The sequence below is a fragment of the Fringilla coelebs genome (assembly GCF_963513975.1).
Source record: "Fringilla coelebs genome assembly, chromosome: 31".
Taxonomy (NCBI): domain Eukaryota; kingdom Metazoa; phylum Chordata; class Aves; order Passeriformes; family Fringillidae; genus Fringilla; species Fringilla coelebs.
This window is the reverse complement of record NC_140057.1, coordinates 494,391-509,562: the sequence shown is the minus strand read 5'-3', so window position 1 is coordinate 509,562 and position 15,172 is coordinate 494,391. Positions and strand designations below refer to the sequence as shown.

The 15,172-nt window shown below is 61.2% G+C and overlaps 2 protein-coding genes across 2 annotated transcripts in view; one reads left to right on the top strand and one right to left on the bottom strand.

Moving 5' to 3' along the window:
• LOC311164351 (uncharacterized protein) overlaps nt 1-15,172 on the top strand; it is a 269,234-nt gene that overhangs the window by 238,347 nt on the left and 15,715 nt on the right. The gene's annotated exons all lie outside the window — the stretch shown is intronic.
• Nucleotides 12,529-13,585, bottom strand: LOC311164315 (uncharacterized protein; the record flags this gene model as incomplete). Its single annotated transcript, XM_084223723.1, has 3 exons — nt 13,475-13,585; nt 12,608-13,262; nt 12,529-12,539 (listed from the first exon to the last, which is right to left on the bottom strand). Exons 1-3 carry the CDS (start codon nt 13,487-13,489, stop codon nt 12,529-12,531), a joined length of 681 nt encoding a protein of 226 aa, XP_084079849.1. The 5' UTR covers nt 13,490-13,585.

Genomic DNA, 15,172 nt, shown 5'->3' with positions numbered 1-15,172 from the left:
CTCCCTGCAGGTTCCACGGACCTTGGTGGCCTCTCTGGCCAGCCGGTGGCAGCTGTCCACGAGCTTGGCCACTGACTCCTGCCAGGCGCTGGTCACAGCTCTCACATCAGCCCAGGTGGTCCCAGGGGTGACCCTGAGTGTGCCCAGGGCCCAGCCAAGGGAGGGGACACCACGGTGGCCCAGGGAGGTGACACTGCCATGGTTCAGGGTCCTACAGAGGCTCCGGGTGAATCTCCTCAGGTGCTCATGCAGGGAGTTTGGGGACTCACGCAGGCACTTGGCCCTGTGTGGCCTGGTCACGGTGGCCACCATCTAGCTCAGGGTGGCCACTACAGCCACCAGCGCCTGCAGCTGCAGAGGGGACAAGGACCTCGTGGCACTTGTCAACCTGGAGGTGTCAGGGACCTGGTGGCACTTGCCCTGGAGGGCTCCGCTGTTCCCTCTGTCCCTTTGTGCGCCCTGTCCACTTCTGCAATTCTCATGTCCCCTTTACCACCCCTCGTGTCCCCTCTGCAGGGACACGGGGACACCGCACAGGTGGCACTGGGGACACGGCACTACCACCAGCCCAGTGGCACCAGTTCTGTCCCAGGCAGGCGGCACTTGAGGGGCTCTTAGTGACACAAGGTGCTGGTGACACTTGAGGAGCTGGTGGCATTTGATGGCTCTTGGTGACACAAAGAGCTGGAGGCACTCAAGGAGCTGCTGGCACTTGAGGAGCACTTGTGACACGAGGAGCTGGTGGCACTTATGGAGCTCATGATCACACGATGTGCTGGTGACATTTGAGGAGCTGGTGGCACTTGAAGGGTCGTGGTGACATGAAGAGCTGGTGGCACTTAGGGAGGAGCTCTTGGTGACATGAGGTGCTGGGGGCACTCAAGTGTCCACAAGTCTCTCCAGTGACATCACTACCCCGATGACATCACAGCGGTGACATCACTGTCCCCACAGCAGCCTTGGGATGTCCTCGATGGCTTTTTGGCACCGCTCGGCCACCGCGCGGCTGCCAGGGCCATTGGGGCCACCATGGCCACCACAGGGACTCGAGAGGATGTTGTCAATGTCCCCAAGTGTCCCCAGCAGGTGATCCTTGGCCAGGCGGGTGCTGGCATCCCACAGCCACTCAAACTTGGCCACCTTGGCCACCAAGGCCTGGACGACATCAGGGGATGCCTTGTTTGTCCCCTTCACGATGGCCTCGATGTCCCTGAGCCGCCACTCCATGTTCCAGCTGAACAAGGTGGCTCTGTCACACGTGGCCACCAAGCGCTGCAGCAGCCCCAGGGCCACCAGAGCCCAATCTCCCCTCCTGGGGGCCACCACAGCCTCTCCCATGGCCTCATTGGTGGCTGCTGCCACCTGGGCATCGTGCGTGGCCATTTCCATGGCCACCTCCTCCTTGTCCAGGGCCCCCATCAGCTGCTGCTCCATGACCACCTTCCTGTGGTTGTCATGGAGCTTGGTGGCCTCTCTGGCCAGCCAGTCCCAGCTGTCCACAAGCCTGGCCACCAACTCCCGCCAGGTGCTGGCCGCACCTCTCACATTGGCCCAGGTGGTCCCTGGGATGGCCCTGAGTGTGGCCAGGGCCCGGCCCAGGGAGGGGACACCATGGTGGCCCAGGGAGGTGACAATGCCGTGGTTCAGGATTGAACAGAGGCTCCGGGTGAAGTTCTTCAGGTCCTCATGCAGGGAGTTTGGGGACTTGCCCCTGTGTGGCCCCGTCACGGTGGCCACCACCTCTCCCAAGGTGGCCACCACAGCCACCAGCACCTGCAGCTGTGGGGGTGTCAAGAATTTGGTGGCACTTGTGACCTCCTGCAATGGACCCGTGCCCCCAAGGGGTTCCCTTTGCCCCTCTGTCCCTCTGTCAGCCTCTTCTTCCCGCTGGAAACCTGCATCATCCCTGGTGTCACCCCCAGTGTCCCTTCTGTCCCCCTCTCCCCCGTGTCGCACCTCTTGGGGCTCCATGCTCACTGAGGACACCTTGGGGACGCACTGGGGGCACTCTGAGGGTCCAATGAGCCTTGGGATGTCCTCAATGGCTCTTTGGCAGCGCTCGGCCACCTCACAGGCACTGAGGCTGGTGGGCCAAAACTGGAAATAGAAGTCAATGATGTCTTCAACTGTCCCCCCAAGGTGATCCTTTGCCAGGCGGGTGTTGGCCTCCCACAGCCGCTCAGCCACGGCCACCTTGGCCACCAAGTCCTCGGGGACATTGGGGGACGCCTCGTTTTTTGCCTTCAGGGTGGCCTTAATGTCCCCAACCCTGCGCTGCAGCTCCCGGGGGAACGCGGTGGCTTCGTCACACGCGGCCACCAAGCGCTCCAGCAGCCCCAGGGCCGCCTCCACCCGCCGTCTCACCTTGGTGGCCCTTCTTGCCTTGCTGGCAGCCACCATGGCCTCTCTCCTATCCTGGGCTTCACACCTGGCCACCACCTCGGCCCCCTCCTCCCTGCCCAGGGCCTGACCCAGCTCCACCATGTTTTCCTCAGCTGTCCCATCATGGGCAGCCTCGTCCTGCAGCTCCTTTGCCTGGGTGGTGGCGGTGGCCACCCTGTCGGCCACTTCGGTGGCCAAATCCCTGCAGGTGTTGCAGAGCTCGGTGGCCGTCCTGGCCAACTTGGCCCACCTGTCCACAAGCACAGCCACCGACCACTGCCACTTGCTGGCCACCATTGTCACATGCTTCAGGGTGGTCCCTGGGCTGCCCCTGAAGGTGGCCAGGGACTGGCTCAGGGAGATGACAGGGTCATCATCATCGTGGTAGACATTGCGATGTCTCCAGGTCACATTAATGCAGTCCCGGGTGCGTTGAAGCTCCATGGTGAAGAACTTCAAATGCTGGTACAGGCACTCTGATGATGTGAGCAGCAGAGTCATCTCGTCCCGATGGGGCAGGATGGCCTGCAGCTCGCCCAGGATGGCCACCACAGTGACCTGTGGCTGCAACAGGGCCAGGGACAGCTGGGGAGGGGACGGGGGAACTATCAGGAACCTGGTGACATTTGTGGCCTCCTGGAGGGGGGTCACTGCCCTCAAGGGGGCTCCTTTGTCAGCCTCTTGTTCCCTGTGCCACCCCCTCCACCGCCCCTCACAGCCCCTCCCGCCCCCTGCACATCTGCTGTCCCCACTGCCACCCCCTAAATCCACTACTGTCCACTCTGCCACCCCCTACAACCACACTTGTAGCCCCTGCCACCCCCCGCTGTCCCCTCTGCCACTGCCTGCCAGCCCCTGTGTCCCCCCATTCCCCACTGCACCCTCCCCCCCATATCCCACCCCCTGCAGTCACCTTCCCCTTTCCTGCCACTCCCTCCTGTCCCCTTTGCGACCCCCTGTCCCATTCGCCACCCCCTGTGACCCCCGGTGCCATTTGCCACCCCCCGTGACCCCTCCATCCCCCACTGAATCCCTCTGCCACCGTCCCCTCTGTCCCGCTCTCCCAACCCTCCCCCCACTGTTGCACCTCTTGGGGCTCCATGCTCACTGGGGACACCTTGGGGACGCTCTGGGGACACGCTGAGGGTTGAACCAGCCTTGGGATGTCCTCAATGGCTCTTTGGCACCACTCGGCCACCTCACGGGCACCGGGGCTGTCGGTACCACCATCGATGTAGAACTTCATGATGTTTTCTGGAACTGTCCTCCGCAGGTGACCCTTGGCCAGGCAGGTGTTGGCCTCCCACAGCCGCTCGGCCACGGTCACCTTGGCCACCAAATCCTCAAGGACATTGGCGGATGCCTCATTTGTCCCCTCCAGGGCAGCCTCGATGTCCCTGAGGAGGCGCTGCAGCTCCTGGGGGAACGCGGTGGCTTCGTTACACGTGGTAACCAAGCGCTCCAGCAACCCCAGGGCTGCCTCCAGCCGCTGTCTCACCATGGTGGCCGTTCTTCCCTCGCTGGCAGCCACCATGGCATCTCGCCTCACCTGGGATTCATGCCCAGCTACCACCTTGGCCACCTTCTCCCTGCCCACGGCCTGACCCAGCTGCACCATGTGTTCCTGAACTGTCCCATCACAGTCCTCGTCCTGTGGGTCCCTGGCCCGGGTGGTGCCTCTGGCCACCATGTCAGCTGACTCCTTGACCACCTCCCTCCAGTCATTGCAGAGCTTGGTGGCTGCCCTGGACAGCTCAGCCCACCTGTCCACTACCGCATTCACTGACCGCTGCCACTCGCTGGCCACCATTGTCACATCATGCCAGGTGGTCTCTCTGGTGCTCTTGTAGGCAGCCAGGGCCTGGCTGAGGGAGGTGACAGGAGCATTGTCATCGGAGGTGACATTGCGGCGCCGCCAGGCATCATCAGAGCAGGACAGGGTGGACCGGAGGCCCTTGGTGATTTTTTCCAGGTCCCAGTACATGCGCCCTGGGGACAGGGGCAGCGTCTTGTCCAGCCTGGGCAGGGTGGCCAGCAGCTCACCCAGGATGGCCACCACGGTGACCTGTGGCTGTAGCAGAGCCGGAGACAGCTGGGGAGGGGACAGGGGATGTGTCAGGGACCTTGTGGCATTTGTGTTCTCCTGGGGTGGCCCCTGTGCCCTCCAGGTCCCCTTTGCTCCCTCTGTCCCTTTGTCAGCCTTTTGTTCCCTCTGCCAGCCCCTGCCCCTTGCCTCATAGTCCCTCCTACCCCTGGCCCTCACTGCTGTCCCCTCTGCAACACCCTGCCACCACACTCCTAGCCCCTGCCATGCCCTGCCGTCCCCACTGCCACCTATGTCCCCAGCCCCCATGTCCCCCCCATCCCCCACTGCCCCTGCCCACACTGTGTCCCCTCCACCTGTCACCTCCCCCCTTCCTATCACTCCCCCCCGTCCCCTTTGCAATTCCCTGTCCCCTCCTGACACTCCCGTGCCCCCTCCATCCCTCCATGCCCCCTCCCCCATGCATAGTGTCCCCTCTGTCCATCCCTCCCCACCCCGTACCTCTTGTGGCTCCATGCTCACTGGGGACAACTTGGGGACAACTTGGGGACGCTCCGGTTGTCGAACAAGCCTTGGGATGTCCTCAATGGCTCTTTGGCACCGCTCGGCCACCCTGTGGCAACGGGGACTGTAGGGACCACACCCGAAATAGAAGTCGATGACGTCTTGAAGTGTCTCCAGCAGGTGATCCTTGACCAGGCAGGCGTTGGCCTCCCACAGCTGCTCGGCCACGGTCACCTTGGCCACCAAGTCCTCAGGGACGCCAGGAGAGGCCTCATTTGTCCCCTCCAGGGCAGCCTTGATGTCCCCAACCCTGCACTGCAGCTCCCGGGGGAACGCGGTGGCTTCGTCACACGTGGTCACCAAGTGCTCCAGCAGCCCCAGGGCCACCTCCACCCACTGTCTCTCCATGGTGGCCCTTCTTGCCTCACTGGCAGCCTCCCTGGCATCTCTCCTCACCTGGGTTTCATGCCCGGCCACCACCTTGGCCCCCTCCTCCTCCCTGCCCAAGGCCTGACCCAGCTCCACCAGGTTTTCCTGAGCTCTCCAATAATGGGCAGCCTTGTGCTGCAGCTCCCTGGCCCGGGCGGTGGTTGTGGTCACCAAGTTGGCCACCACAGTGGCCACCTCCCTCCAGGTATTGCAGAGCTCGGTGGCTTTCCTGGCCAGCTCTGCCCAGCTGTCCACAAGCACAGACACCGACTGCTGCCACTTGCTGGCCGCCATTGTCACACGGTTCCGGGCAGTCAATGGGGTGATCTTGTAGGCGGCCAGCGCCTGGCTCAAGGAGGTGACGTTGTGGCGCCACCAGGTGTCATCAGTGCAGTACAGGGTGGCCCGGAGTTCCCTGGTGAATTCCTCCAGATACCAGTACAGGCACCTTAAGGACACGGGCAGGATCTTCTCCCATCTGGGCAGGGTGGCCAGCAGCTCGCCCAGGATGGCCACCACAGTGACCTGCGGCTGCAGCAGGGCCAGGGACAGCTGGGGAAGGAACAGGGGAGGTGTCAGGGAACTCGGGGCACTTGTGGCCTCCTGGGGTCGCCCCCTGAGCCCAAGGCATCCCCTTTGTCCCCTCCGTCCCTTTCTCAGCCTCCTGTTCCCTCTGCCACTCTCTGCCCCTCCCCTCGTAGGCGCTTTCACCACCCTGTCCCCACTGCTGTCCTTTCACTACCCCCTGCCAGCCCTAGTCTCTCCACCCCTCCATTGCTCACTGCCCCTTCACCCCCCTTTCCCCTCCAACCCTCTGTCACCTCCCTCGTTCCTGCCACTCCCTACTGTCCCCTCCCACTACCCTCCATGGCCCCTACATCGTCCACTGCTCCCTCTGCCCCTTTCTGCCCCACCCCCCGCCCCCATCTCTCCTTAGTCCTACTCCCTCTCCACCCCCCCAGCCCCACCCACACCTCTTGGACCTCCGTGCTCACTGGAGACACCTTGGGGACACCGCAGGGATCTTCCGGGGGTCGAATGAGCCTTTGGATGTCCTCGATGGCTCTTTGACACCGCTCGGCCACCTCACAGAGGATGAAGGGACCACCCTCGAAAGCAAAGTCGATGATGTCGTAAAGTGTCCCCTCCAGGTGATCCTTGGCCAGGCGGGCATTGGCCTCCCACAGCCGCTCGGCCACGGTCACCCTGGCCACCAAGTTCTCAGGGACAACGGGGGATGCCTCATTTGTCCCCTCCAGGCCAGCCTCGATGTCCCTGAGCAGGTGATGCAGCTCACGGGGGAACGCGGTGGCTTCGTCACACGCGGCCACCAAGTGCTCCAGCAGCCCCAGGGCCGCCTCCAGCTGCTGTCTCACCATGGTGGCCCTTCTTGACTCACTGGCAGCCACCCAGGCATCTCTCCTCACCTGGGCTTCATGCCTGGCCACCACCTCGGCCCCCTCCTCCCTGCCCAGGTTCTGACCCAGCTCCACCATGTTTTCCTGAGCTGTCCCATCACGGGCAGCCTCGTCCTGCAGCTCCCTGGCCCAGGCAGTGGCGGTTGCCGCCATGTCGGCCGCCTCATTGGCCACCTCCCTGCAGGCATTGCTGAGCTTGGTGGCTGCCCTGGCCAGCTCAGCCCAGCTGTCCACAAGCTCAGCCACCGACCACTGCCACTTGCTGGCTGCCATTGTCACACGCTTCCAGGAGGTCCATGGGGTGCTCTTGTAGGCAGCCAGGGCCCAGCTCAGGGAGACAGGAGAGTCATCAGAATTGGAGGTGACATTGCAGCACCACCAGGGGCCATCAGTGTACAAGCTGCACTGGAGCTCCCAGGTGAATTCCTCCAAGTCTCTGAACAGGCACTTTAGGGACACAGGCAGCAGCATCTCTTCCTTCCATCTGGGCAGGGTGGCCAGCAGCTTGCCCAGGGTGGCCACCACGGTGACCTGTGGCTGCAACAGGGCCATGGAGAGCTGGGGAGGGGACAGGGGTTGTGTCAGGGACGCCGTGGTATTTGTGTTCTCCTGGGGTGGCCCTCTGCCATCGAGGGGTCCCCTTTGTCCTCTCCCTCCCTTTGTCAGCCTACTTTTCCCTCTGCCACGCCCTGCCCCTCCCTTCGCAGCGCCTCCTGCACCCTGCCCCTCTGCTCTCCCCTCTGCCACCCTGTGCCACTCTACTCTCCCCTGTGCCAGCCCCTGTCCCTCCCGCTGTCTGCTGTGCCAGCCTCCGGGTCCCCACTCCCCTATCACCCACTGCCCCCTCCCTCCCCATGTCCTCTCCCCCTCACTGTCACATCCTCCCTTCCTGCCACTCCCTACTATCCCTTTTATGACCCCCTGTCCCATTCGCCACGCCCCATGTCCCCCCCATCCCCCATTGCCCCTTCCCCCGCAGTGTCCCCCCTGTCCCCTGCCCTCCAGTCGCACCTTTTGGAGCTCCATGCTCACTGGGGACACCTTGGGGAAAATTTGAGGACACTCTGAGGGTGAAACAAGCCTTGGGATGTCCTCAATGGCTCTTTGGCACCGCTTAACCACCTCACAGGCACTGGGGCTGGCAGGAACACCAGTGAACATATAGTCAATGATTTCTGCAAGTGTCTTCCCCAGATGATCCTTGACCAGGCGGACATTAGCCTCCCACAGCTGCTCGGCCACGGCCACCTTAGCCACCAAGGCCTCGGGGACATGGAGGGACTGCTTCTTTGTCCCCTTCAGGATAGCCTTGATGTCCCTGAGCAGGAACTGCACCTCCCGGGGGAACACAGTGGCTTCGTCACACGCGGCCACCAAGTGCTCCAGCAGCCCCAGCGCCGCCTCCAGCCGCTGTCTCACCTTGGTGGCCATTCTTGCCTCACTGGAAGCCACCCTGGCATCTCCGCTCACCTGGGTTTCATGCCCGCCCACCACCTCGGCCCTCTCCTCCCTGCCTAGGACCTGACCCAGCTCCACCATGTTTTCCTGAGCTGTCCCATAACGGGCAGCCTTGTCCTGCAGCTCCCTGGCCTGGGCAGCGGCAGTGGCAGCCCAGTCGGCCATCTTAGTGGCCAAATCCTTGCAGGTGTTGCGGAGCTTGGTGGCCTTCCTGGCCAGCACGGCCCAGCTGTTCACAAGCACAGACACCAACCCCTGCCACTTAGTGGCCGTTCGTATCACATGGACGCAGGTGGTCCATGGTGTGCTCTTGTAGGCGTCCATGGCCTGGCTCAAGGAGGTGGGAGGGTCATCATCACTGTAGGTGGGAGGGTCATCACCATCGGAGGTGACAGGGTTGTCATCACTGGAGGTGACGTTGCGGTGCCACCACCAGGTGCCATCAGTGCGATACAGGGTGGTCTGGAGCTCCCTGGTGAAGTCCATCAGGTCCCAGTACAGGCAGCTTGGAGACATGAGCAGCAGCATCATCTCATCCAGACTGGGCAGGGTGGCCTGCAGCTCGCACAGGATGGCCACCACGGTGACCTGTGGCTGCAGCAGGGCTGGGGACAGCTGAGGAAGGAACAGGAAAGGCGTCAGGGACCTGGTGGCACATACGGCCTCCTAAGGTCATGCCCTGCCCACAAGGGGTCCCTTTTGTCCCCTCCGTCCCTTTGTCAGGCTCTTGTTCCCTCCATCCCCCTGCCCCTCCCCTCGTAGCCCCTCCCGGCCCCTGACCCTCTGCTGTCCCCTATGCCACCCCCTACCACCACTCATAGCCCCTGAAACCTCCCGTGTCCCATCCACCCATCCTCCACTGCCCCATCCCTCCCCGTATCCCCTCCCATTCTCTGTCACCTCCCCATTTCCTGCCAGTCCCTCCTGTCCCCTTTGTGATATCCTCTCCCCTCCATCCACCACTGCCCCCACACCCCTCCCTGTGCCTCCTCTCCCTCCCAAGTGTCCCCTCGGCCACTGCATCCCCCCTCCCCCCTGGTCGCACCTCTTGGAGCTCCATGCTCATTGGGGACAACTTGGGGACGCTCTGAGGGCACTCTGGGGGTTGAACGAGCCTTGGGATGTCCTCAGTGGCTCTTTGGCACTGCTCGGCCACGCTGCGGCAGCAGGGGCTGTCGGGACCACAACCGAAATAGAAGTCGATGATGTCCTGAAGCATCCCTGCCAGGTGATCCTTGACTAGGCGGGCGTTGGCCTCCCACAGCCAGGTGGCCATGGCCACCTTGGCCACCAAGGCCTTGGGGACATCATGTGCCACCTCATTTGTCCCCTTCAGGGCAGCCTCGATGTCCCCAACCCTGCGCTGCAGCTCCCGGGGAAACATGGTGGCTTCGTCACATGCAGCCACCAAGCGCTCCAGCAGCCCCAAAGCCACCTCCGCCTGCTGTCTCACCTTGGTGGCCTTTGTTGCATTGCTGGTGGCCTCCATGGCCTCTTCCCTCATCTGGGCTTCCTGCCCGCCCACCACCTCAGCAACCTCCTCCCTGCCCAGGGCCTGACCCAGCTCCACCATGTTTTCCTCAGCTGTCCCATCACGGGCAGCCTCATCCTGCAGCTCCCTGGCCCGGGCGGTGGCAGTGGCCGCCCTGTCGGCCGCTTCAGTGGCCAAATCCCTGCAGGTGTTGCGGAGCTCGGTGGCCTTCCTGGCCAGCTCAGCCCACCTGTCCACAAGCACAGACACTGACTGCTGCCACTTGCTGGTCACCACTGTCACACTGTTCTGGGGAGTCCCTGGGCTGCTCTTGTAGGCAGCCAGGGCCTGGCTCAGGGAGGTGGCAGGGTGATCATCATCCACAGTGATGGCACATTCTCGCCACATTGGCACCGCATTGTCATGCCACCAGCTGTCATCAATGCAGTACAGGGTGGTGCAGAGCTCACTGGTGAATTCCTCCAGCTCCCAGTACAGGCGCCATGGGGATACGGGCAGCAGCATCTCCTCATCCCGCCTGGGCAGGGTGGCCAGCAGCTCGCCCAGGGTGGCCACCACGGTGACCTGTGGCTGCAGCAGGGCTGGGGACAGCTGGGGAGGGGACACGGGAGGTGTCAGGGAACTCGGGGAACTTACAGCTTCCTGGGGTGGGCCCCAGCCTCCGAGGGGTCCCTTCTGTCACCTCTGTTCCTTTCTCAACCTCTTCTTCTTTCTACTACCCCCTGCCCTGCCCGTCATAGCTCCTCCTGCCCTCTGCCACTCTACTCTCCTTTTTATCACCCCCTACCCCTCTCCTGTTCCCTCTGCCATCCCCTGCCGCTCTGCTGTCCCCTCTGCCTCTCCCTAACTCCCACGGCTGTCCCCTCTGTCACCCTCCACTGGCCCTCATATCCCCTCTCCCCCATGTCCCCCCATCCCCCACTCCCCAATCCCCCACTGGCTCCCCTCCACCCCTCTGTCACCTCCCCCCTTCTGGCCACAACCTCCTGTCCCCTTTGTGACCCCCTGTATCCTCCTGCCACTCCCTGTGTCACCTCCATCCCGCACTGACCCTTCCCTCGCAGCGTCCCATTTGTCCCCCTCGCCTCCCACCCGGTCGCACCTCTTGGAGCTCATTCCTCACTGGGGACACATTGGCGACGCGCTGCGGACACTCCGGGGGTGGAAAGAGCCTTGGGATGTCCTCGATGGCTCTTTGGCACCGCTCAGCCACCTCACAGGCACGGGGGCTGCCGTGATCACCATAGAGCAAGAATTTGATGCTGTCTGGAAGTGTCTTCCCCAGGTGATCCTTGACCAGGCGGGTGTTGGCCTCCCACAGCAACTCAGCCACAGCCACCTTGGCCACCAAGTCCTCGGGGACATCAGGGGACGCCTCATTTGTCCCCTCCAGGGCGGCCTTGATGTCCCTGAGCAGGCGCTGCAGCTCCCAGGGGAATGCGGTGGCTTCGTCACATGCGGCCACCAAGCGCTCCAGCAGCCCCAGGGCCACCTCCGCCTGCTGTCTCACCATGGTGGCCCTTCTTGCCTCGCTGGCAGCCACCATGGCCTGCCTCCTCACCTTGGCTTCATGTCTGGCCACCACCACCTCGGCCCCCTCCTCCCTGCCCAGGTCCTGACCCAGCTCCACCATGTTTTCCCAAGCTGTCCCATCACGGGCAGCCTCGTCCTGCAGCTTCCTGGCCCGGGCGGTGGCGGTGGCAACTCTGTAGCCTGCCTCAGTGACCGTCACCCTGCAGGTGTTGCGGAGCTTGGTGGCCCTCCTGGCCAGCCGGGCCCACCTGCCCACAAGCTCAGCCACCGACTCCCACAACTCGCTGGCCTCCATTTGCACACAGAACCTGCTGGTCCCTGGGGTGCTCTTGTAGGCAGCCAGGGCCTGGCTCAGGGAAATGGGAAGCTCATCATCATCGGAGGTGACAGGGTCATCATCATCCATGGTGACATCCCGGTGCCACCAGGTGCCACCAATGTGATAGAGGGTGGCCTGGAGCTGCCTGGTGAAGTCCTCCATGTCCTGGTACAGTCTCACTGTGGACACGAGCAGCAGCACCATCTCGGCCCGCCTGCGCAGGGTGGCCTGCAGCTCGCTCAGGATGGCCACCACGGTGACCTGAGGCTGCAGCAGGGCTGGGGACAGCTGGGGAGGGTACAGAAGAGGTGTCAGGGACCGGGTGGCACCTACGGCATCCTGGGGTAGCCCCCTGCAATCGAGGGGTCCCTTTGTTCCCATCATCCCTTTGTCAGCCTCTTGTTCCCTCTGCCACCCCCCAACCCTCCCCTCTGCTGCCCCACTGTCCCCTCTTCCACCCTCTGTGTCCCCTCCGCCCAATGTTCCCCATCACCCTCTGCCCCCTTCCCCCCAATTTCCCCACCCCTCTCTGTCACCTCCGGTATTCCTGCCACTCCCTCCTGTCCCCTTGGCGACCCCCTGACCTTTTCACCCCCCCCTCCCACCCCCCATTGCCACCTCCACCCCCCGTGTCCCCTCTGTCCCTCTCTCTCCCCCCCCCCCCACCTCCAGCCTCACCTCTTGGGGCTCAGTGCTCACTGGAGACACCTTGGGGACACTCTGGGGACACTCGGAAGTTCGAAGGAGCCTCGGGATGACCTCGATGGCTCTTTGGCATCGCTCGGCCACCTCATGGGCACTGCAGCGGGCAGGAGCACCAGTGAACAAGTCGATGATGTCTTGAAGTGTCCCCGCCAGGTGATCCTTGGCCAGGCGGGCGTTGGCCTCCCACAGCCGCTCGGCCACGGTCACCTTGGCTAACAAGGCTTCAGGGACATAGAGGGACGCCTCATTTGTCCCCTTCAGGGCGGCCTCAATGTCCCTGAGCAGGCGCTGCAGCTCCCGGGAGAACGCGCTGGCTTCATCACACGCAGCCACCAAGCGCTCCAGCAGCCCCAGGGCCACCTCCAGCCGCTGTCTCACCATGGTGGCCCTTCTGGTCTCACTGGCAGCCACCATGGCATCTCTCCTCACCTGGGCTTCATTCCTGGCCGCCACCTCAGCCCCCTCGTCGTGGCCCAGGGACTGACCCAGCTCCACCAGGTTTTCTTCAGCTCTCCAATAATGGGCAGCCTTGTCCTGCAGCTCCCTGGCCCGGGCGGTGGCAGTGGTCACCATGTCAGCTGCCTCGGTGGCCAAATCCCTGCAGGCGTTGGGGAGCTTGGTGGCTGCCCTGGCCAGCTGGGCCCATCTTCCCTTGAGTGCAGCCACCGACCGCTGCCACTTCCAGGCCTCCATTTGCACATCGAACCTGGTGGTCCACGAGATGCTCTTGTAGGCAGCCAGGGCCTGGCTCAGGGAGGTGGGGCGGTCATCATCGTTGAAGGTGACACTGCGATGCCACCAGGTGTCATCAGTGCGGTACAGGCTGTCCCGGAGCTCATTGGTGAAGTCCATCAGGTCCCAGTACAGGTGCAGTGGGGACACGAGCAGAGTCATCTCATCCACGCTGGGCAGGGTGTCCAGCAGCTCGCCCAGGATGGCCACCACGGTGACCTGCGGCTGCAGCAGGGCTGGGGACAGCTGGGAAAGGGACACGGGAGGTGTTAGAGACCTGATGGATATTCTGGCCTCCTGGGGTGGCCCCAGTGCCCTCCCAGGGTCCCCTCTGTACCTTCCCTGGAGGGCTCTGCTGTCCCCTCTGTCCCTTTGTCACCCCCCCGATTCCTCTGCCACCCCGCACTGTCGCCCCCGTGTTCCCCCATCCACCACTGCCCCCTCCATCCCCGTCGCACCTCTTGGCTCTTCATGCTCACTGGGGACAACTTGGAGACACCTTGGGGACGCTCCCGTGGCCAAGGAGCCCCGGAACCAGCGCCGGTCCCTGCTCAGGACCGGCCCCGCCAACGGCGCCGGGAGAATGGCGGAGCCGCCTCAGGAGGGACCGGGAAGGACCGGGGCGAGGTGACGTCACCGACCGCCCTTTCCAGTTCCGCCCCTATCCATGGGAGCGCCAGGATTTGGGCGCTTTGGCTCAATCCCCAGGGGATTTAGGCTCCATCCCCAGGGGATTCAGACTCCATCCCGCCATTTCCAGGCGGATTCCGCCCTTCCCGGCTGGATTTAAGAGGGAAGAACGCGGAGCGCTCTGAGGAACCCCACAGAATCGCCCTCAACCAACATGGCCGCGATGCTCTCTCCCGAGACCTCTGGCGAGAAGTGCCAAACGCGGCGCGGGCCAATCAGAAGCCGCGCCTGGCAGAAGTACTGGCGGAAGTTCCCCCTCGGCGGCGTCGGCCGCTTCCGGCGGAAACGCGGAATTCCGGCTCTGTCCGTGGTTTCGTTTTGCGCTCCTGCGTGTATTTGGGCTTTTCCCTTTTCCTAATAAATTCTGTTTCTGGCTTGGAGTCTCTCGCTGGTTTTACTTTCAAACCAGTAAAATAACTATTATAATTATTTAGTATTATAGCTGTTAATATAACAGTAATGTAAGTATTATAACTATTTAGTAGTGTAACTGTAATATAATTTTATAACTGTATTTTGTACTGTAGCTGCAATATAACTATAAAATAACTACTATAACTAGAACATTTAATGTTACATAATTTACTAGTATATCTATTTTAGTACTATAGAACTGTTAAGTATTATAACTATAATATTAGACCTATTATAACTATATTTTGTACTATAGCTGTATATAACTATATTATTACTATTATAACTAGAACAATTTAGTCTTATACAAGTAAAATATAACTTTTATAACTATTTTAGTATTATATAACTATTTAGTATTATAACTGTAATATAACTATTATACCTATATTTAGTATTATAACTGTAATATAACTGTTATAACTACATTTAGTATTACAGCTGTGATATAACTACATCTATTTAGTGTTATATAATTATTTAGTATTATAGCAATTATATGACTGTAATATAACTCCAATTTAACTGTAAATACTGTAACTGTTCAATATATTTCCTACAGGATGCACTCTGCTCCTTCTCCACAGGGGAAGCTTCCTTGGGTGCCTGTCCTGAGTTGCCTTCTTGTTAGGTTGGGATGAACTCCTTCAGTTGGGCTCCTGTCTCAAAACACCTTCCAGGCAACCTCCAGCAGTTTATCTCTGTCTTGAACTCCCTTTATCTTTTCTTCTTATGTCATTTGAAGCCTGACCCACACAAAACAAAACCAGATGTGCTTTACCCTCAGCTGATTCAGGATCTAGCATTCTGTTCACCTGTTTAAAAAATCAGTGGGTGATTCATCACCATTTTGCCTCACTTGGTGAAGCTTTGCCCAATTTACAGCTTTAGAGACCCCATGTTTTAACCCACATTCCACGAGGCTCTGATATCATTTCAGTTTTGCCATCTGCTCAGGTGTATTTCCACCCCACCCAGGGTTTCCAAGGGGAAATATCTCAGTGACAGCACCTTGAAGCAGCTCCCTGGCTGTGCTCCCCTCAGGGAACGTT